The sequence below is a fragment of the Chiloscyllium plagiosum genome, chromosome 18 (genome assembly GCF_004010195.1).
Source record: "Chiloscyllium plagiosum isolate BGI_BamShark_2017 chromosome 18, ASM401019v2, whole genome shotgun sequence".
NCBI lineage: Eukaryota > Metazoa > Chordata > Chondrichthyes > Orectolobiformes > Hemiscylliidae > Chiloscyllium > Chiloscyllium plagiosum.
In genome coordinates, this window is record NC_057727.1 from 65,192,678 (window position 1) to 65,215,272 (window position 22,595).

The following is a 22,595-nucleotide window of genomic DNA, read 5'->3' on the forward strand; positions in this document are numbered from 1 at the left end:
AGTATACAATTTATCACATCTCAACTTTAATTTGCAGAAAATACTGATGGATAGGGCTAGGGAGAGTCCCAAGATATTCTATAAGTATATCAAGGGGAAGAGGATAATCAGGGCAATAGTAGGGACCAAGGGGCAATCTGTGTGGAGCTGGAGGACATTGTTAGGGTGTTGAAAGAGTACTTCACACTTGCTCATTTTATCTCCTCTCTCCTCACCATCCAAGGTACCAAACATACTTGCCAGGTGAAACAGTAATTTATCTGTACTTCATTCAATTTAGTCTACTGTATTTGCTAAATAAAAATGTAAAAAAACTGCAGATGCTGTATATCAGAAACAAACACAGAAATTGCTGAAAAAGCTCAGCAGGTCTGGCAGTATCTGTGAAAAGTTATGTTTTGTGTTCAGTGACCCTTCCCCAGAACTGTAGGTGGCTAGGAGGATTTTTTTTTATGCAGAAGAGAGGGTGGGAGGGAGGGGGTAAGGAATAATCAATAGGTGGTTGGAGCTAGAGCCCAAAGAGAGAGAAGAACAGTTGGATAGACAAAGCAGTGGATAATAACCTAGCTAGGAGGGTGAATATCTATTAATGGGGACTGTTAGTCATGAACAATGCATTATGTGTCATAGCAGACAATGTGATAACAAGGCCTGGTGTGTGGTGGTGGGAGCTAGGACATAGGAGAATTCAGTTCTAAAGTTATTGAACTCAATATTGAGTCCAGAAGTCCACACACCAGGCCTTGTTGTCACACAGTCTGCTATGACTCAGAACCCATTGTTAGCCACTAACAGTCCCTATTAACAGCTATTCAAAGTCTTAGCCAGATTGTTATCCACTCCTGTCCAACTGTTCTTTTCTCTCCTTGGGCTCTATCCCCAATCACCTATCGATTACTCCTTTTCCCTCCATTACTACCCTATCCTCTGCATAAAAAAGTGACATTTTCCTAACTACCTTCAGTTCTGATGAAGGGTTACCGAACCCGAAAAGTTAACTCTGATTTCTCTTCACAGATGCTGCCAGATCTGCTGAGCTTTTCCAGAAGCTTATGTGTTTGTTTCTATTTTATTTGCTATGCATAATGTGGTCTCCTGTACAGTGGAGAGATGAAGTGAAGACTGGATGACCACTTCGGACAACACCTATGCTCTGTCTGAGCTTCCAGATGACGGTCACTTCAACAGATAACCATATTCCCTAGCCCAATATTTCTGTCACAGGCCTGCTGTAATGTTTCGGTAAGCCTCAATGCAAGCTTGAAGAACAACAACTCTTTTTCCACTTGGGGATCCTGCAGTCTCTAGGACTCAATATTAAGTTTAATAACTTTAGAACTTGATATATCTTTCCATGTTTTTACCCACTCCCACACCCAGTCCTGATATGACATGGATTACTTTTTGCACAGTCACTCATTTTCATCTATTTCTAGGCCCAGTATCACATTATATGGGTTGCAGTCAGTTCAGCTCTCCCATTTTCTGCTACTTTTTGCTCTTATTATTCAAAGTTTGTGAGAAGATTTGTAGCTCGGGTGCTCATTGTTGTGGTTCTGTTCGCCGAGCTGGGAATTTGTGTTGCAGACGTTTCATCCCCTGTCTAGGTGACATCCTCAGTGCTTGGGAGCCTCCTGTGAAGTGCTTCTGTGTTGTTTCCTCTGGCATTTATAGTGGTTTGTCTCTGCTGCTTCCGGTTGTCCATTCCAGCTGTCCACTGCAGTGGCCGGTATATTGGTCCAGGTCGATGTGTTTGTTGATAGAATCTGTGGACGAGTGCCACACCTCCAGAAATTCCCTGGCTGTTCTCTGTTTGGCTTGTCCTATAATAGTAGTGTTGTCTCAGTCGAACTCATGTTGCTTGTCATCTGAGTGTGTGGCTACTAAGGATAGCTGGTCGTGTCGTTTCGTGGCTGGTTGGTGTTCATGGATACGGATCGTTAGCTGTCTTCCTGTTTGTCCTATCCAGTCCTTGCATGAGATTTTGTACACCATGTTGGTTTTGCTCATGCTGGGTATCGTGTCCTTTGTCCTGGTGAGTTGTTGTCTGAGAGTGGCTGTTGGTTTGTGAGCTGTTATGAGTCCTAGTGGTCATAGTATCAACAAACACATCGACCTGGACCCAATATACCGGCCACTGCAGCGGAGAGCTGGAACGGACAACCGGAAGCAGCAGAGACAAACCACTATAAATGCCGGAGGAAACAACACAGAAGCACTTCACAGGAGGCTCCCAAGCACTGACAGGGGACGAAACGTCTGCAACACAAATTCCCAGCTTGGCGAACAGAACCACAACAACTCTTATTATTACTTATTAAGCTTTTCTTTTGTCCTGCCCTGTTACCATAATCTCTTTGTTTACCTACCCTGTCATATCTTTCTCAGGGTTCCATTTCTACCTATGTGCCCACCTCTCTCCTTCACCCCACATCCCCAACTTTAGTTTCAGCAAAAATACCACTTTTTCCAAATTGCTAACAGTTCTGCCAGTTCTGATGAGTCGTCACCGGATTTAAAATGTTAACTCTACTTTCTTCCCACAGATACTGCGAGACCTGCAAGCTTCTCGAGGTGCAGCATTCAAGTCGGACGGCCCATACCTATACAGAAAATCCAGATATGACGACTGCAAAGCCATCAGAGATGCCAAGAGTCAGTACTGGACAAAACTAGAGCACCAAACCAACTGTATGGACTCCTGCCTCCTGTGGCGAGGCCTAAACAACATAACAGGATAGAAAATGAAGCAGACAAAGAAAGCAGACAAAAGACACATCGGTCTCTGATGTACTCGATACTTTCTATGCTTGGTTCCAACTGAATGCCAGTGGTGTAATATCACCTGTCCCAACATCCCCAAATGCACCTATTCCCTCAGTCTGCACTGCTGATGTCAGATTGGTTTTCCTGGGAGTCAACCCAAGGAAAGCGATAGGCCCGAACGGAGACCCAGCCATGATCTTAGATCCTGTGCGGACCAGCTGGCAGAGGTATTCACTGATATCTTCGACTTCTCCCACATACAAGCTGAAGTTCCCACCTGAGAAGACCACCATCATCCAGTACCTTAAAAAAAAATGCAACGTGCCTGAATGACTACAGCCCTGTGGCTCTGACATCCGTAATCATGAAGTGCTTTGAAAGGTCGGACATGACCCATATCAACTCTAGTTTCCCAGCCTGCCTCAATCCCCTGTTACCAATGTAACAGGTCCACAGTGGATGCCATTTGTCTAGTCCTGCACTCATCTCTGGAACATCCAATCGTCCTTGACTACAGCAACTGACTACAGCTCCGCCCCCATTATCCCCTCCAGACTGATCTAAAAACTCTGAGACTTAGGTCTCAGCTTCAGCCTCTGCAACTGGAACCTCAGCTTCCTGACCAACAGATCACAATCAGTGAAGATAGGCAACGCATCTCCTCCAGGACAATACTGAGCACTGAAGCCACCCCCAAGAATGCATTCTCAGCCCCTATTGTACTACCTGTATACCCACAACTATGTTGCCAAATTCTAGACGAATGCCAGGTTTGCTGACAATATCACTGGAGTAAGATGGATATCAAACAATGATGAATCAGAGTACAGAAAGGAGATAGAGGGCTTGGTGATATGGTGCAATGATAACAAACTCTCTCTCAATGTCAGCAAAACTAAAGCCCTGATCATTGACTTCAGAAAGAAAGGAGCAGAACATACACCTGTCCACACCAACAGAGCAGAGGTTGAGATGATCAAGGAGGTACAACAATGTCACATCATCCTCAGGCAGCTCAGGAAATTTGACATGTCCATAAGGAACCTCGCCAACTCTTACTGACATTTACTCACACCTTCTGACACTTTTGATCACCCATAAAGACTTGTTATTCAGCATGTTGACACTCCACTCACACCATTTGTATGAGCTTTTGATCTCACCACCTATAAATTCTTTGCCTGTGTGCTTCCCTCTACTTCAGCTGATAAAGGAGCAGCACTCTGAAAGCTTGTGATTCAAATAAGCCTTTTGGGACTGTAACTTGGTGTCATATGACTTCTGAACTTTTACAGATACATCATAGAACACAGACTTTCTGCGTGCATAATGACCTCGTACTGCAACTGCTCTGCCCAGGATCAGAAGAAGCTACAGAAGTGTGCACAGCCCTGACTATCATGAAAGCCAACCTCCCATTCACTGATTCAATTCACACATCTCATTGCTGTGGAAAGGCTGTGTAGATAAGGCTAGTGCTGTTGTTGCAGTTTATATGGATTTCAGCAAAGCCACATGGGAGACTGATAAAGAAATACAAAAGCTCATGGGATTCAGGATAATTTGACAAGGTGGATCAAAACATTCTTAATGGTGAGAGACAGAGCTGTTTGTTGACTGGAAGCCAGTATCCAGTGGAGTACTGATCAGTGCTCCTATTGTTTGTGATATTTATAAACAATAAAGGAGAAAATGTGTGGGAGATAATAAGTACATTTGCGAAAGACACAAAGATTGGTCGGGTGGTTGACCGTGAGGAAGAACATTTTAGGTTACAGAATGGTATAGATGGATTAGTCAGGTGGGCAGATGAAATTTAACCCAGATAGGTGTGAGGTGGTGCACTTTGGAATAAGTAACAAGGCAATGGAGTACTCGGTAAATAGTAGGATACTAGGGAGCTCAAAGGAACAGAAAGATCTTTGGGTGCTTGTTGACAAATTCCTGAATGTATCAGGACAGGTTAATAGGATTGTTAAGACGGCATATGGACACCTGGCTTTATCAGTCATTACATAGATTATTACAACAGGGAAGTTATGTTGGAGCTGTACAAAACTTTGGTTTGGCCATAGCAGAGTACTATGTGCAGTTCTGGTCACCACGCATAGGAAGCATGTCACTGCATTGGAGGGAGTGCAGAAGACAATCACTGTGATGCTCTCTGAGATGGAGCAGTTTAGCTATGAAGAGAGGCTGAATAAGCTTTAGTTGTTTTCTTCAGAGCAGAGAAGGCTGAGATGGGACCTGATTAAGAAGCATGGATCAATAACAGAGGCATCATTTTAAGGTGAATGGCAGGAGGTTTAGAGTAGATTTGAGGAAAATGTTTTACCCAAAAGATAGTAGGAATCTGGAATGCACTGCCCGTGACTGTGGCTGAGGCAAAAAACCCCTCAGCACCTTTGAAAACTACTAAGATGAACATTTGAAATGTCATAATATTCAAAGCAATGGGCCCAGTGCTGGAAAGTGGGCATAGAGCAAAGTTAGAATAGCTGTTTGTTGATACAGACATGATGGGCTGAAGGGCTCTTCAGTACTGTATGATTCAATGATTACAAGTGAGGATGTTGAAAAATCTTGGTCAGTGAAATTTTACATGGTATAGAAGAGATGGACAACAAATACCTTTAAGAACCAAATCTTAAAAAACACAGACATACCTATCATTTTCCTGTCATACCAGCCACGATGATCCATCCATTGTCGCAAAATTTCAATAGGAGGCTGTGCTCCATATGTCTCGAGGGCTGGCATATTCAGATCATCAATGAAGAATATAAAATACTTTCCAAGTGGTGGCCCATATATGCCTTTGCGTCTGATAACAGAAATCATTTACAATGATTTGAGAAAAGAAATACTTCAGAACAGGTTAAAACAAAACCATATTGTGAAACTATCCTAAAGTCAAAGAAAAAGAGATAGGACCCCAATTTATTATCACCTGTTTTGCACTACCATCAATTAACAACTTCAAGCAAAATATTCTAACATACAGAAACCATCTGGTTAGCGTTAGAACTCAGCCAATATTTGCCTCATATTAGAGAAAGGATAGGCCTGAAATTTACTGATGCTGAATCCTTTTACAGACATGGTATCAATGCAATATTGTTTAACGTAGTGGTGTGATGAAAAGTACATTAGACACATAACTTTTGGAGTTTATATTTCAAAATTGTGGCATGTGGGTGTTGGTTAATTTTGTGAAGAGTTTTCTTTAAAGACCTACAGGTCAAAGATGCTTTTCAGAACTTCTCTTGTTGTTAAAGAAGATCTGCAGTCTTGTGTGAATATGCCTCAGTGACTAACCACCACATTAAGGAACCAACTAAATAAAACAAAACATGTAATCTATCAAACCATCTTTAATCCTGGGAACTTGTCTTATCAAGTAGTACCATCAGTTGGATACGGACACGTACACACATTCTGCTCTGGAAGAGCACAGTCTGGCTTAATGGTAGTGGCATCAAAATAGTTCCTGGCTAAAGAAGATATTAGGCATAGAGTCATAGAGTAATACAGAATGGAAGTAGACTGTTCAGTCCAACATGCCCATGCCGACCAGGTATCCCAAACTTAAGCAGTTCCATTTGCCTGCATTTAATCCATATCCCTCCAAACCTTTCCAAATGTCTTTTAAATGTTGTAATTGTACCCATCTATACCATTTCTTCTAGCAGCTTACCACACACCACCTCCTGTGTGAAAAGGTTGCCTGTCAGGTCCTTTTTAAATCTTTCCCTTCTCACCTTAAATCTAAGCCTCTACTTTTGGACTCCCCTATCCTTGGAGAAAGACCTCACCCCCTCATGATTTTATAAACTTCTATAAGGTCACTCCTCAGATTCCAACACTCCAGGGAATGAAGTCCCAGCCTATTCTGATATTTCAAACTCTCTAGTCCTGGCAACATCCTTGTAAATTTTATCTGTACCCTTCCAAGTTTAGCAACATCCTTCCTATAGCAGAGCGATCAGAATTGTATGCAGTAGTCCAAAAGTGGCCTCATTAAAGTCTTGTACAGCTGCAACGTGATGTTCCAACTCTGATACTCAATGCTCTGACCAATGAAGGCAAGCATGCCAAATGACTTCTTCACCACATGCCTACATGTGAGCCACTTTCAAGGAACTTTGAACCTGGACACCTAGATCCCTCTGTTCAACAACACTTCCCAAGGCCCTACCATTAACTGTGTAAGTCTGGTCCTGGTTTGCCTAACTGAAATACAACACCTTACACTGTATGCCTGTTTGAGGACCCTTTTATAAATTGGGCCGTGTTCTGGAAAGCAAGGTCTAGATACAGGCTAACCAACAGACGTTGGAAGACCGTGGTGGCTCTTTTAAACAGGTGAGTTTTAAAAAACAACACAACTGAACAACCATCCCTTGGTCACTTCCTTCCTCTAGCTTACCCTCTCATTCAAGATCAAACTGAGGATTTAGCCAAAGATGTAGCAGCCCAAATTCAAACCCTCTTCACCAGTGAACTCAACCATAGGTACCCACAGCTTACCAGTCTGACCTACATGAAATCTGAGGCTCAATATCAAGTGGACTCACATGAATAGATTCATTCAGTGCAGAAAAAGCCGTTCAACCCATTGAGTCTGCACTGACATAACTACCACTAAAAATGCACTAATCCCAATTTCCTGCACTTGTTCCATACCCTTATATTGTGATATTTGAAGTACTCATCCAAATATTTTTTAAAGGTTGTAAGATTTCCAGCTTTCATTACCTTCCCAGGCAGTATATTCCATATTCCCATCACCTGCTGGCGGAGAAGTTGTTTTCCCCAAGTCCTCTCTGAATCTCATGCCCCTTATCCTAAAACTATGCCCCCTTGTGACTGAATCCTCAACAAGGGGAACAGCTGCACCCTATTCACCCTGTCCATACCCCTTATAATCTTAAGAATCTCAATCATGCCTGCCTTTTATTTTCTCTGCTCCAGAGAAAACAATCCAATCTCAGAGTCATAGAGATGTACAGCATTGTAACAAGCTGTCCAAGACGACCAGATATCCCAACCCAATCTAGTCCCACCTGCCAGCACCCGGCCCATATCCCTCCAAACCCTTCCTATTCATATATCCATCCAAATGTCTCTTAAATGTTGCAATTGTACCAGCCTCCACCGCTTCCTCTGGCAGCTTATTCCATACACGTACCACCCTCTATGTGAAAACGTTGCCCCTTAGGTCTCTTTTATATCTTTCCCCTCTCACCCTAAACCTATGGCCTCTAGTTCTGGACTCCCCCAACCCAGGGAAAAGACTTTGTCTATTTATCCTGTCCATGCCCCTCATAATTTTGTAAACCTCTATAAGGTCACCCCTCAGCCTCCGACGCTCCAGGGAAAACAGCGCCAGCCTGTTCAGCCTCTCCCTATAGCTCAAATCCTCCAACCTTGGCAACATCCTTGTTAATCTTTTCTGAACCCTTTCAAGTTTCACAACATCTTTCCGACAAGAAAGAGACCAGAATTGCATGCAATATTCCAACAGTGGCCTCACCAATGTCCTGTACAGCCGCAACATGACCTCCCAATTTCTGCACTCAATACTCTGACCAATAAAGGAAAGCATGCCAAATGCCTTCTTCACTGTCCCATCTACCTGTGACTCCACTTTCAAGGAGCTATGAATCTGCAAGGTCTCTTTGTTCAGGAACACTCCTTAGGACCTTACCATTAAGTGTATAAGTCCTGCTAACATTTGCTTTCCCAAAATGCAGCACCCCGCATTTATCTGAATTAAACTCCATCTGCCATTTCTCAGTCCATTGGCCCATATGATCAAGATCTTATTGTAATCTGAGGTAACCTTCTTTGCTGTCCACTACACCTCCAATTTTGGTGTCATCTGCAAACTTACTAACTATACCTCTTATGCTCGCATCCAAATCATTTATATAAATGACGTAAAGTTGAGGACCCAGCACCGATCCTTGTGGCACTCCACTGGTCACAGGCCTCCATTCTGAAAAACAACACTCCACCACCACCCTGTGTCTTTTACGTTTGAGCCAGTTCTGCATCCAAATGGCCAGTTCTCCCTGTATCCTGTGAGATCTAACCTTGCTAACTAGTCTCCCATGGGGAACCTTGTCGAACGCCTTACTGAAGTCCATATAGATCACATCTACCGCTCTGCCCTCATCAATCCTCTTTATTACTTCTTCAAAAAATTCAATCAAATTTGTGAGACATGATTTCCCACCCACAAAGCCATGTTGACTATCCCTAATCTGTCCTTGCCTTTCCATCTTGTCCCTCAGGATTCCCTCCAACAACTTGCCCACCACCGGCGTCAGGCTCACTGGTCTATTGTTCCCTGTATTGTCCTTACCGCCCTTTTCAAACACTGGCATCACGCTTGCCAACTTCCAGTCTTCCGGCATCTCACCTGTGACTATCATACCACACTGTGTTGTGGTTGCTATCACCTAAGTGTTCCTCCACTACCACATCAAACATTTGTCTAGCGTTTTCCCCCAGAACCAGATCCAGTACGGTGCTGTTCCTTTTTGGGTCTCCTACATATTGATAACTTCTCCCAATAGCTCCAGCAAACCTATTTACAAGGATGTTTGCCCCAATATGGTACACCGCAGATCATTCCATGTGTACATGTCCCACCTTCCCCAAAAATCACCCCAGTAATCCAGGAAGCTAAAACACACCCTCTTGTTCTAACTCTTGAGCCATGAATTCACTTGTTCTATTTTCCTATTTCTAAACTCAGTAGCATGTGGCACCGTGAGTAATGAGGAGAAAGTGAGGACTGCAGATGCTGGCGATCAGAGCTGAAAATGTGTTGCTGGAAAAGGAATCCTGAAGAAGGGCTTATGCCTGAAACGTCGATTCTCCTGTTCCCTGGATGCTGCCTGACCTGTTGCGCTTTTCCAGCAACACATTATCAGCACCGTGAGTAATCCAGAGATTACAACCATTGAGGTCCTTCTTTTTCATCTATCGTCTAGCTCCCTGAATTTTTGATGTACGACCTCATTACTCACTTTGCCCATTTCACTGGTATCAACATGTGCTACGACCTCTAACTCATCACCCTCCACTTTCAGGATGACTTGCAGCTTCGGAATCACATCCCTGACCCTAGCATTAGGGAGGCAACACACCATTCTGGAGTCATGTCTTCGGCCCCAGAAATATCTGTCTGTTCACCTGACTAAAGAATCCCCTTACATTATTGCTCTTCATTTCTTCTTCTTCTTCCCTCCGTGAATAGTCAATCTGCTTGTGGTGCCAAAAGCTTAGCTCTGACTGCATTCCTCCAAGGCACCACCACCGTCATCAGCTTCCAAAATGTAAAACCGGTTAGTGAATGTGACTCCAGGGGACTCCTGCATTACCTGCCTGTTCTTTCTGTACTCTCTAGTGATCACCTATTCCCTTCTTTCTTCTAGTCCCTTGATCATTTTTCTAAATGTGCTATCCATGTAACTCTCACCCTCACAGTGCACCACAGTGTCTCCAACCGCTGCTCAAACTCAGAAACCCAGAGCACCTGCTTCTTAGCTGGGAGCACTACGCACATATGGTAATCTAGGACAGATGTCAGTGTCCAAGACTTCCGACATATGACAAGCTGCACATTCTAGTCAGCTGGCCTATCTTGACATCTCTTAAATTTACAATTAACGCCTAGAATTGGATTATTAGTCTTATTTTGTTAGACTTCCTACTCTATCACTAAGGTTAACTGTAACTAAGTTCCCACTGCTCTAAATCTGTCAAATAGAGATGAGTTAACCAGTAATTGTCAATAATTTACATTAGACTTATTTGTTCAGGGACAGCCAATGATTTTCTAATGGTTGTATAGGCTGGCTGAGATTATCTGGCCAAGTAACATCGAACTGATTGCATTAAGATATCACTGCCAGCCAATAAATTTTAGTACCACCAGAGAAACACTTCACTGACTTCACCAACCCTGGCAGCTGCAACATAAAAATGTATTTTGTAGTTTGCCAATCTTAAGTAATCTGATTCTAATTGCACGAGACAGAATTCATGGCCAATACCATGTTCCTCATACTTGAGATTACATTAACTGATCACTTCTGCACCTTCATATAAGCTTCATATGGTTAGGAGACAAGAAGAAAAATAAATCACATTTATTTGAAGGAAAGATAATAGTTCCATGTGTTAGGTTTACACTGATATGTAATTCAACATTAGAACACTTATAAAACAATGAAAAATAATGCATTCATTATAGGTATGATCAAGATGATGATGTGGAAACTATTAGATCTATTGTTTGAGATTTTAGAAACTGCCACTTATTTGATCAATTACTGGGTGATCAGAAACTGCTGACCTCTCCCAATTCTACAGTACTGACAGTTGCTTAGCTACTAACTCACCTCTTATCAAGTTTACTGTCAATGAAGTCCTGTGTTTGATTAGCAGATGTACGAGCTGAAAATATCAGAAAATGAGAGATGTAATCGGAATGCATCTTTTTAAGGAGCTTGTCGGAGATGGTAAGAGTCTTTCCAGTTCCAGTTGGTCCAATACATAACACCTTATCAGAAGAGAAAATAGCACAGTATTCAAGTCTGTTGATTATGAATACTGATAATATATGCCAGAAATTACTTTGTGTGATGTTAACATAGGAATACTTAGTGCATTTAACAAGATAGGAACTCAGACCGAAAGGACAGTTTCTCAGCTTCATCTTTTTAAAAAAGCATTACAGTAACCAGCAACATACTAAGATCTGAATAAATATCTTTTTTAAAAAAGCTGACCTCATGACTAATTTTGTGAATTCACAACTACTTGATCTCATTTACAGGGCAACACAGTGGCTCAGTGGTTAGCACTGCTGCCTCATAGCACCAGGAATAACAATTCAATTCTAGCCTTGGGTGACTGTGTGGAGTTGCACATTCACCTTATGTCAGTGTGGATTTTCCCTAAGTACTCTGGTTTCCTCCCATGGTCCAAAGATGTGCAGGCTACGTGGATTTGTCATGGTAAATGCAGGGTTATGGGGGTGGATCTGAGTGGGATACTGTTTGGAGAGTCAGTGTGGGCTGAATGACCTGCTTCCGCACTATAAGGATTCTATGATTCCAATTGTTAGTGTTCAAACCAAGTTTCATACATGGGTCAGTAAATGGTTCCCCTGGATTGGCAATGGTTACTATTGGAGTTAGATGTTTAGAATAGGGATGCTGTCGATGCTGGTAAACAGCAATGCGAGTCATCTATATCCCTATGATCCATTGTTCTTCAAAAATTCTGGGTAATTCCCATTAACTCACTATTTCTATATTAATAGATACCTTAATACAAAACAGAGCAGGGTACAGCTAAACATCATAACTGTGCTCCAGGCCAAACTTTACATCAGTAAATCCCTGCGATCAGTTTATGTTTTCTAAAGAGTTCTAATCCATTCATTTGTCAGTGAATTCTTTTTTCTACATTTTGGGAATGATGCATCACTTATCCAAGGGAATGTTCCATTTATTGTTGTTAGTACATTAATCACTCCCAGGATATCTCTGCTGGAATTATGCAGAGCAGTGTCCTAGATCTAACCATCTACCATTGCAAAAACATGACATTCCTTCCATACAGTCAAAAGTGCAAGCTTTTACTGATGATTGCACAATGCTGGGGCTGATTTCGCTGGAGTGTCAGAGGCTGAAGGGTGACCTTATAGAGGTTTTTAAAATCACAAGGGGCATGGATAGGGTAAATAGACAAAGTCTTTTCCCTGGGGAGGTGGAGTCCAGAACTAGTGGGAATAGGTTTAGGGCGAGAGGGGTAAGATATAAAAAGGACCTAAGGGGCAACTTTTACACGCAGAGGGTAGTGCTTGTATGGAATGAGCTGCCAGAGGAAATGGTGGAGGCTGGTACAATTGCAACATTTAAAAGGCATATGGATGGATGTATGAATAGGAAGGGTTTGCAGGGATATGGGCCAAGTGCTAACGAATGGGACTAGATTAGGTTGGGATACCTGGTCAGCAAGGAGGAGTTGGACTGAAGGGTCTGTTTCCATGCTGTATATCTCTATGACTCTATCGATTGCGACTCCTCTGATACTGAAACAGTTCATACCCAAATGTAGCAAGACCTAGACAGCAATCAGATTTTGGCTGATAAATTAAAAGCACTGTTTGTGCCACACAAGTGCCAACAATGACTACTTCTTGCAATTCAGTGGCATTTCTAATGATGAATTGTCATCTCTAATCTTCCTGTGGGTTACTTGACACCATCTACGACAAGGCATGAGACACTTTCAACCATTCACTCTGTCCACCTCCAAGCACCAGCAATGTTAGAGAGTCATAGAGTCATACAGCCTGAAAACAGACTCTTTGATCCAACTTGTCCATGCCGACCAAACTTCCCAAACTAAATGAGATCAAGTAGTTGGGTGGCACGGTGGCACAGTGGTTAGCACTGCTGCCTCACAGCACCAGAGACCCAGGTTCAATTCCCACCTCAGGCGACTGACTGTGTGGAGTTTACACATTCTCCCCGTGTCTGCGTGGGTTTCCTCCGGGTGCTCCGGTTTCCTCCCACAGTCCAAAAATGTGCAGGTTAGGTGAATTGGCCACGCTAAATTGCCTGTAGTGTTAGGTGCAGGGGTAAATGTAGGGGTGGGTGCGCTTCGGCGGGTCGGTGTGGATTTGTTGGGCCGAAGGGCCTGTTTCCACACTGTAAGTAATCTAAACTAATCCCATTTGCCTCTGCCCACATCCTGCGAATAAAAAAAACCTTGTGAATATAAAATATCCAAAGACAGTTTTGAAGATGAGTGGACGAGCTTTTTCCAGCATGTTGGCCAATATCATCCCTTGTGCATACAGATTATCAGTGTCACACTACATATGTAGGTGTTCTGTGTGCCCAAATTTGCTGCCATGTTTCTTCAAATAACCTGCATGGAACAACTTACTGGTTTCTTACTGATTAGAAGCATTGACAACAAATATGACATGCGTATGGTGTCCTGCGTTGGAATGATGATGTCAGAATAATTAGTATCTTGTGTAATTTCTATTTCTGGAGCAGATGCTATCCAGCTGACCCATTGGATCTGTAATATAAACCAGTATAATTAGGGAGTATAAGCACATCAAGTACCAAATTTCCACAGACAGACCAGAATGTTATCGTTGTCAGTAACTCAGTAACAAAGCAAATTACCTATAATACATTGGCATCCAGCTGGTAAAATAGACCCAAAAAATCTAAATTAGTGGAGAAACGCAGCAGGTCTGACAGCATCTGTGGAGAGAAAGCAGAGTCGATATTTTGGGTCCAGTGAATTTCATCAGAACTTCTGATGATGGGTTACTGGAAGTGAAACACTGACTTTGCTTTCTCTGCACAGATGCTGCCAGTCCTGCCGAGTTTCTTCAGCAATTCAGCTTTTGTTTCCGATTTCCAGGATTTGCAGTTTTTTATTTTATACAATATATCTACAAGTGTTTACATAGCTTAATAAGAATTCATATTAAAAGGTTAAAATAGAGAAGACAGGTCTCTTTAGTGTCTTTTCTTTTGCTTAAGCCTTTCCCTGCTATTTCCATAACTGAGGGGGTAGGAGAAAATCTATACCAAGTCATTCAGTGATGTAAATCTTGGTACCCTAAGTTTTCATTCCCTGTGGCAAGGGACTAAGGTTTGCCTACAGCATTTGAAAGTCACTTTAATACAGTAAAAAAGGTAATGTAGAAATGACGTTTGAATGCTAAGTGAAAGTGTTCATTTGTTTTATCTTTGTATAGCTTCATGTCCTTTTGATGTGCTCAGTTTTCTGCTTGTGAAAATCAGGTGAATTAAGTACCAGAAACAAAATATTCAACAAAAAAATTCACTTAGAATGGCTACTTCGAAAATGGGGAGTATATTAAAATATGATTGGTAGAATCTTTTGAGCCTGCTGTGCCCACCACTGGCAATGGGACTATCTTCCTTCCAAAGCCATTTTTTTTGTGTCAAGTTGGGCAAATCTTTTTGTGTTGTACATACTCCACCATCAAGAGTTTTGTGCTAACTTGAATCTGTTGTTGTGAACTAGAGAAAGAAGCAGATTGCCTAACTGATGTTAACAATATGTCCTGAGATCATGCAAACCTATGAATTAGAAGCAGGAGGAAGTAATTCGATTAATCTGTCAGTGTCCAGAATTCCACAATCTTGTCCACACTAATAACATTTGAATTCCTTGTCAAAACAATTGCATACTATATACTGTAGTTGTTATAATTTTCAAATTGGCAGTTGCTTGATTATGTGGCTGATGCTGTTTATATGTAATGAACAGCAAAAAGTGACATGATCTGCCATGTCATAGCAGGTGCATTATACACAGAAGAACAAAAACCTGAAAATATTTAAATCTATCCTATCAGATATCTGGAGTCTGTGAATGAGTTCACAAGTTTCTGTACAGCAAATTGGTAATGTGGGAGCATGTTGCTTGCTGCCATCAAACCAAATTATTTTTAATAAAAATATGCACGAACGTGTGACACGTTCTTTGAGCTTTTATGGTATTTTCATTCACACCCATTTCAATCCACCTAGTAACAGATTTAATAAAATAATTCGAAGAAAAATATTCTTAAGTTATCCAAGGAGATCAGTTCAAGCATTGAATTTCCTGACACCACAGTCCCAGCAATTTACTTACTTCTCTCTCAACATCCTCATCTTCATGACTGGTGCTACTGAAACCAGCATCATCCAACTGGTAATCATATACCAGCCCATTTTCAGGGAAAGGAAGCGCAATCTAGTAACATGCAATGTGGTTATAGATTATTAATTTAAACATTTTAAATTATGCAACACCATTTTACAAAATTACAAAACGTAGTGACCGATCTTGTTCAATTTTCCTTAACTTTAGTTTAATCTGGGTGAGTAAAACAGACAGATGGTCAGTGTTCACACTATTGTTCACACTGCTGCAGTTTGGAAAGACAAATCAGGGCAAGACTTATACACTTAATGGTACGGTCGTGGGAGTGTTGCTGAACAAAGACATCTTGGAGTGCAAGTTCATAGTTCCTTGAAAGTGGAATTGCAGATAGATAGATAAGTGAAAAAGGTGTTTGGTATGCTTGCATTGAGTATAGGAATTGGAGGTCATGTTGCAGCTGTACAGGACATTGGTTAGGCCACTTTTAAGAGTACTGTGCACTGTTTTAGTCTCCCTGCTGTAGGAAGGATGTTATGAAACTTGAAAGGGTTCATTAAAGGTTAGTGGGCAAAATTAAAAAACATGGTACAGAAGGTAAGAAATATTGGCATGGATTGATAATTGGTTGACAGGATGCAGAAAGTGGGAATAAATAGGTCTTTTCTCAGTGGCAGGCAATGGGGTACCATAAGGATCAGTACTTAGGACCCAGCTATTCATATTTTATATATAAATGACCTGGATGAGGGAACCAAATGCAACTTCCAAGAAGAAGTTGTGCACAGGGTGCAAGAAGGCTTCAAGGTTGTTTAGAGAAGTTGAGTGAGTTGGAAAACACATTGCAGATACATTACAATGTGACTAAATATGAAGTTATTTCCTTCGGGTGAAAAACAGAATGGGAGAGCATTATTTAAATGATAATATATTGGCACACATGGTTGTATAAAGACTTCTGGGTGTTCTCGTACAACAGTTAATGAATGTATGAGACAGATATAACAAGCAATTAAAAAGACAAATAACATATTGGTCTTCATTGCAAGAGGATTTGAGTTCACAAATAGGTAACGTTTTATTAGTTTACATGGCTTTGGTGAGACCACATTTGGAGTTTTGCATGCAGTTTTGATCTCCCTACCCAAGATACAATCTACTTCCATAGCTGGAATATAATGGAGATTCACTATATTGATAGCAGTGATAGCAGGATTATCCTATGAGGAGATATTGGTTTGACTGGGTCTGTGTTCAATACAGTTCAGTAGGGTGAGATTGATCTAATTGAAATGTATAAAATTTGAACAATCCGGACAGACTAGATGCAGGGTAGACTATTTAGGACTCAGTTGAGGAAAATTGGTTTCACTCAAAGGTATAAATACTCTAGCGACTGGCATCTTCTATAATTCCCAATTTTCCATTAACATGGCTCGTGCTGTTTCTACACATTTGATGCTCTTGATGTGTTGTTCTAAAGTGCATTGAAAACAAACTTAATTACACTTTTATTAGGTCTCAAGAGGAATTTAAAGGTTAATGAACTGCAGGAGATCTAATGAAGTACTGTTTTCAGAGACTTTAGTCATACATGAATGCATCTTGATGGTAAGGAGAAAAGTAAAATATTAAACTACATTGATTATATTTCCTCCATATTGGAAACAGGCCTTTTGGCCCAGCAAGTCCACACCAACCTTCCAAAGAGTAACCCATCCAGACTCATTTCCCCATCCTATATTCACCCCTGACTAACACATCTAACACCATGGGCAATTTAGCACAGCCAATTCACCTGACCTGCACATCTTTGGATTGTGGGAGGAAACCGGAGCACCCGGAAGAAACCCACGCAGACACGGGGAGAATGTGCAAACTCCATATCGACAGTCACCCAAGGCTGAAATCGAACCTGGTCCCTAGTGCTGTGAGGCAGCAGTGCTAACCACTGAGCCACCGTACCCCCCCTTGAAAACAGAACATTGATGAGTTGAAGGGAGTGAAATAGAACTTATTGACTTTCCAAGGGTTCATAATCTCAATATGCCAATTCAATTAAACAAATGTACCTTTTCCTTTGCCATCTTCTGTCTCATCCAGTCACTGAAAGCAGCATAACTTGCAGCATCACCAGTGCAACCTATACTCCAGATCACGGAGAAAATAAACCAGGGCTCTATTAGGTCAGGTAGAAGTTTCAGTTTCTCACGTGGAGGGCCTCTGTCTCCCTGTTCAAAGAAAAACAAGATTTTTTATTAAGATTAAGAAACACATTTGAAATGTGAAATTGCATAGTATGAGAAACAACTAGATATGAAGAGTCATAAACAATATGGCATGAATAAATAAGTAATGATGGGTGATGCTAAGCTTTTAGGATGAGGCCAGAAGAAAAGATAGACAGTAAAGAATTCTAATATTTTCAAGTGTGGGAAAGTAATATACTTCACAAAAACATTATCAAACAACCTTGACATGGAGCTACGTAAGGGGTCATTAGATTAATAAGGTTTTAAGGAAAATCTTAAAGGAGAATAGAGAGACAGGCAAGTTTATGAAGGAATTCCAGAAATGAAAGTCTCTGCAGTTGAAGGCATATTTGCCAATGGTGAAATAATTATGATCTGTAATTGAGCTCAAATATAGTTGAATAGTTGCAGTCTGAAGGGAGCTGATAGAATATCTGAACAGGAGCAGGTTGTTCAGCCTATTTAGCATTCTCCCAACATTTAATATAATCACGGATGATCAAGCACTTTAATGCCTTTTATCCACACTATACCCATAAATTTTACACCATTGGTAATCAGAATCTATGAATCTCTACTTTAAACATTCTCAAGGACTGAACTTCCACAGCCCATTGGGGTAGAGTTTTCCACATTCACAATTCTCTCAGTAAAAAAAGAATTTCATCTTGGTGCTAAATAGCATCCTCCTAATTTCTAAGTTATGCCCCCTGTCTGAGAATAGGAAAACCACCTCACTTGCATCCACCCTGACTAGCCTTTTAAGTATTTTGTAGTTTTCAATTAGATCATCTCTTATTCTTTGGAACTCGAATGAATAGAGATAGCAAAATGCAAAGCCATTGAGGAATTTGAAAGCAAGGATGGTATTTTGTAAATTGTAGTATTGTTCAATTGGAGTCAATACCAAGGAAGATGGACGATGGTACTTAGGGGGAGAATATTCAAACACTCAAGAAATACACTGGGAAGCTGGGTTCAAATTCAATCCAGCAGTTGGTAGAATTTAAATTTTTAAAAAAGTCTGGAATTAAAAGTCAAAGATGACCATGAAAACATTGTTGATTGTCAGAAGAATTCACCAGGTTCACTGATGGCCCTTGAACCAAGGAAGTCTGTTGTTCTTATCCGTTCCAGGCTACATGTGACTCCCAGACCCAAATGAATATAGTTTACTCTTAATTGTCCTCTGACATGGTTGAATAAGACATAGTTGTTTGAAACCACTTTAAAGTCAAAACAAAAGACTGAAACCTAACAGACCACCTGGCATTGATTTGAACCAGGAATGACAACAGCAAAGGAGAAAGTGAGGACTGCAGATGCTGGAGATCAGAGTCAAGAGTGTGGTTCTGGAAAAACACAGCTGGTCAGGCAGCATCCGAGGAGCAGGAGAATTAATGTTTTGAGCATAAGCCCTTCTTCAGGAATGAGGCCAAGGGGGCTGAGAGATAAATGGGAGAGGGATGGGGCTGGAAGAATGTGATAGGTAGATGAAGGTAGGGGTGAAGGTGATAGGTCGGAGAGGAGGTTGGAGCAGATAGGTGGGAAGGAAGATGGACAGGTAGGACAGGTCAAGAGCTCGGTGCCAAGTTAGAAGGTTGGATGCGGGATAAGATGGGGGGAAGGGGAAATGAGGAAATGGTGAAATCCACATTGATGCCATGTGGTTAGAGGGTTTCAAGATGGAAGATGAGGTGCTCTTCTGCCAGGCATTTGGCAATGGAGGAGGCCAAGGACCTGCATGTCCTTAGTGAAATGGGAGGAGGAGTTAAAGTGTTTGACTACGGGGCGGTGGAGTTGTTTCGTGCGTGTGTCCCAGAGATGTTCTCTGAAGTGTTCTGTAAGTAGGCGTCCTGTCTCCCCAATGTAGAGGAGACCATATTGGGAGCAAAGGATACAGTGAAAGACTTGTGTGGAAGTGTAGGTAAATCTCTGACGGATATGTGGGGAGGGAAATATATCCTTGCTGGTGGTGTCTGTTTGTAGGTGATGGAAATAGCAGAGGATGATGCGATGTATCCGGAGGTTGGTGGGTTGGAAGGACCGGTGTGGGGATGGGGTGGGGCGGTGGGGGTTCTGTCCTTGTTGTGGTCTAAGAGGTGAGGTTTGAGGACAGAGGTACAGTCAGTGGAGGGCATCATTGACCACCTGGGAGGGGAAATTGAGGTCTTTGAAGAAGGAGGCCATCTGGTGTGTTCGGTGGTGGAATTGGAGCAGATGCAGCAGAGGCAGAGGAATTGGGAATAAGGGATAGCATTTTTACAGGAGGCAGCATGGGAGGGGGTGTAGTCCAGGTAGCTATGGGAGTTGGTAGGTTTGTAGTACATGTCCATGTTGAGTCTGTCCCCATTTATAGAGATGGAGAAGTCCAGGAAGAGGAGGGAGGTGTCCGAGATGGTCCAGGAGAACTTAAGGTCAGGGTGGAACGTGACAACAGCAAAGTCAAACCTCAACATTCCTCTTCACTAACATTTTGGGAGTTGGAGTCAAAATTGTGAAAGCTGTCTCACAGACTAGTCATGCAAAGCCTGACATAGACATACTTATGCAGCAAGATGTGAGGAGCCATCAAGAGAAAACAACATACTTGCCCTCATTCTTACCAATCTGATTGCTGCTAATGGATCTGTCATATAGTCATACAGCATGGAAACAGACCCTTTGGTCCAATTCATCACACTGATCAGACATCTCAATGTGACCTAGTCCCATTTGACAGCATTTGGCCCATATCCCTCTAACCCTTTCTATTCATATGCTCATTTAAATGCCTTTTAAATGTTGTAATTGTACTGTCTCCACAATTTCTTCTTGCAGGTTGTTCCATACACCCACCACCTTTTGCATCCATAACAGTTTCGACAGGAGTGATTATTGTACAGACCTTGTGGAGATGAATTCCCATTTTTACACTAAGGAAACCTTCCTTTGTGCAGTGTAGCACTACCAATATGCTAACTAAACAGGATAGATTTTGAACAAATTGATCAATTCAAGAATGGGTATCTATGAGAATTGTACTCAAACACAATCTGCAATCTTATTTGCCCCAGTCTACACTTAACATCAAGCCAAGGGATCAACATTGGTTCAATGGAGACTGCAGGACGGGATGACAGGCGCAGCACCAGGCATACTTAAAAATAAAGTGCTAACCTGGAGAAGCTCCACTCAGATCTACTTGCACAACGAACAACATAGGCAGCAAGTGATAGACAGAACTAAGCAATCTCACAACCAATGGATCTGCACTCCTGCACTCCTACCATATCCAGTTGTGAATGTTGGTGGACAATTAAGCAACTCACTGGGAGAGGTGGCTCTTGTCTTTAATAATGACACACAATGCTGCCACTATTGCCAGTGACAGAGGAAGTGAGTGTTTAAGTTAGTGAATGGAATGCTGCAAAGCAGGCTGCTTTTTCCTGAAAAGTGTCAAGTTTCCTGACCATGTTTGGAGTTGCAGTCATCCAAGTAAGTGGAAAATATTCCAACATGCTCCTGAATTATGCCTTGTAGATACTGGACAGGTTTTGAAAGTCAGAAACTTAGCTACTCATTGCAGAATTCCTAGACTCTGTCCTGCTCTTGCAGCCATAGTATTTATATAGCTGTCCAGTTCAGTTTCTGGTCAATGGTAAGTCCTAGGATGCTGGTGGGGATTCTCTAATAGTAATACCACTGGATGTCATAAGGAGATGTTAAATTCTTCCTTGCTGGAGATTGTCTGGTGCTTGTGTGGCAGAAATGTTACTTGCCAGTTTTTACCCTAACTCTGAATGTTGCTGCCTCAGCATTTGGGGAGATATTAATCGTACTGAAGATTGTGTAATCATGAGTAGACATCCTCACTTCTCACCTTATGATGCGGGGAAGATCATTGATGAAGCAATTGAAAATAATTGTGCCTAGGACACTGCGCAGAGGAACTCCTGCAATTATATCCTGATACTAAGCTGATTGGTCTCCAACAATTACAACTATTGTCCTTCGTACTAGGTATGACTCCAATGAGTGAAGCGTTTTCTCCCTAATTCCCACTGACTCCAGCTTTGCTAGGGTTTTTAGAAGCCCTAATCAATTAAATGCTGCCTTCTGTCAAGGATAGTCACTCTCATCTTTTGAGTTCAGTCTTCGGTCGATGTTTGGACCAAGGCTGTAATGAGATCAGGTGCTAATCTCAATCCATTATGAAACCTAGTTATTGCCAAGCATTTGACGCTTCACAGAAAGTTGACCTCACCTTTCATCACTTTGCTGATAATCAAGGGTCAACTGTTTGGGTGATAATCGGACAGTTTAGTTTGCACCTGCTTTTTGTGGAGGGTTGGGGTGAATTTCAACAATGCCAAGTAGATGCCAGTGTTATAGCTGGATTGGAATAGATTGGTTAGGGGTGCAAGTCTTCAGCAATATAAACAGATGACAATGCTTTCAGTTGTATTCTTGATGTCAGGTGGAGCAAATTGAATTGGCTGAAAACTGGCATCTGTGATGCTGGGGAAGTCAGGAGGAGAAAGTGAGATGGTGGAGATCAGAGTCAAAATGTGTGGTGCTGGAAAAGCATACCTGGTCAGGCAGCATCCAAGCAGCAGGACGCATGACATTCCTGATGAAGAGCTTATGTTTGAAAAGTCAGGAGGAGGCCAAGATGGACCATCTGCTCAGCACTTCTGGCTGAAGATCCTTCAGGCTTGTATGCTGGGTTTTGAATTATGATATTTGTGAAGGCTCATCCTTCAATTAATTGTTTAATTGTCCATATTATTCATGACTGGATGTAGTAAGTCTGCAGATCTTAGATCTGATTTGTTGACTGTAGAATTACTGCTCTGTCTATCA

The 22,595-nt window shown here is 41.8% G+C and overlaps 1 protein-coding gene across 1 annotated transcript in view; it reads right to left on the minus strand.

Annotated features, from left to right (window-relative positions):
- Positions 1 to 22,595, minus strand: part of dnah1 (dynein, axonemal, heavy chain 1) — a 420,700-nt gene that overhangs the window by 166,767 nt on the left and 231,338 nt on the right. The window contains exons 41-45 of the mRNA XM_043708503.1: positions 17,571 to 17,729; positions 15,490 to 15,591; positions 13,747 to 13,887; positions 11,184 to 11,344; positions 5,433 to 5,590 (exon numbers count right to left, since the gene is read on the minus strand). Coding sequence (XP_043564438.1) covers positions 5,433 to 5,590; positions 11,184 to 11,344; positions 13,747 to 13,887; positions 15,490 to 15,591; positions 17,571 to 17,729 — 721 coding nt within the window. The remainder of the gene's footprint in view (positions 1 to 5,432; positions 5,591 to 11,183; positions 11,345 to 13,746; positions 13,888 to 15,489; positions 15,592 to 17,570; positions 17,730 to 22,595) is intronic.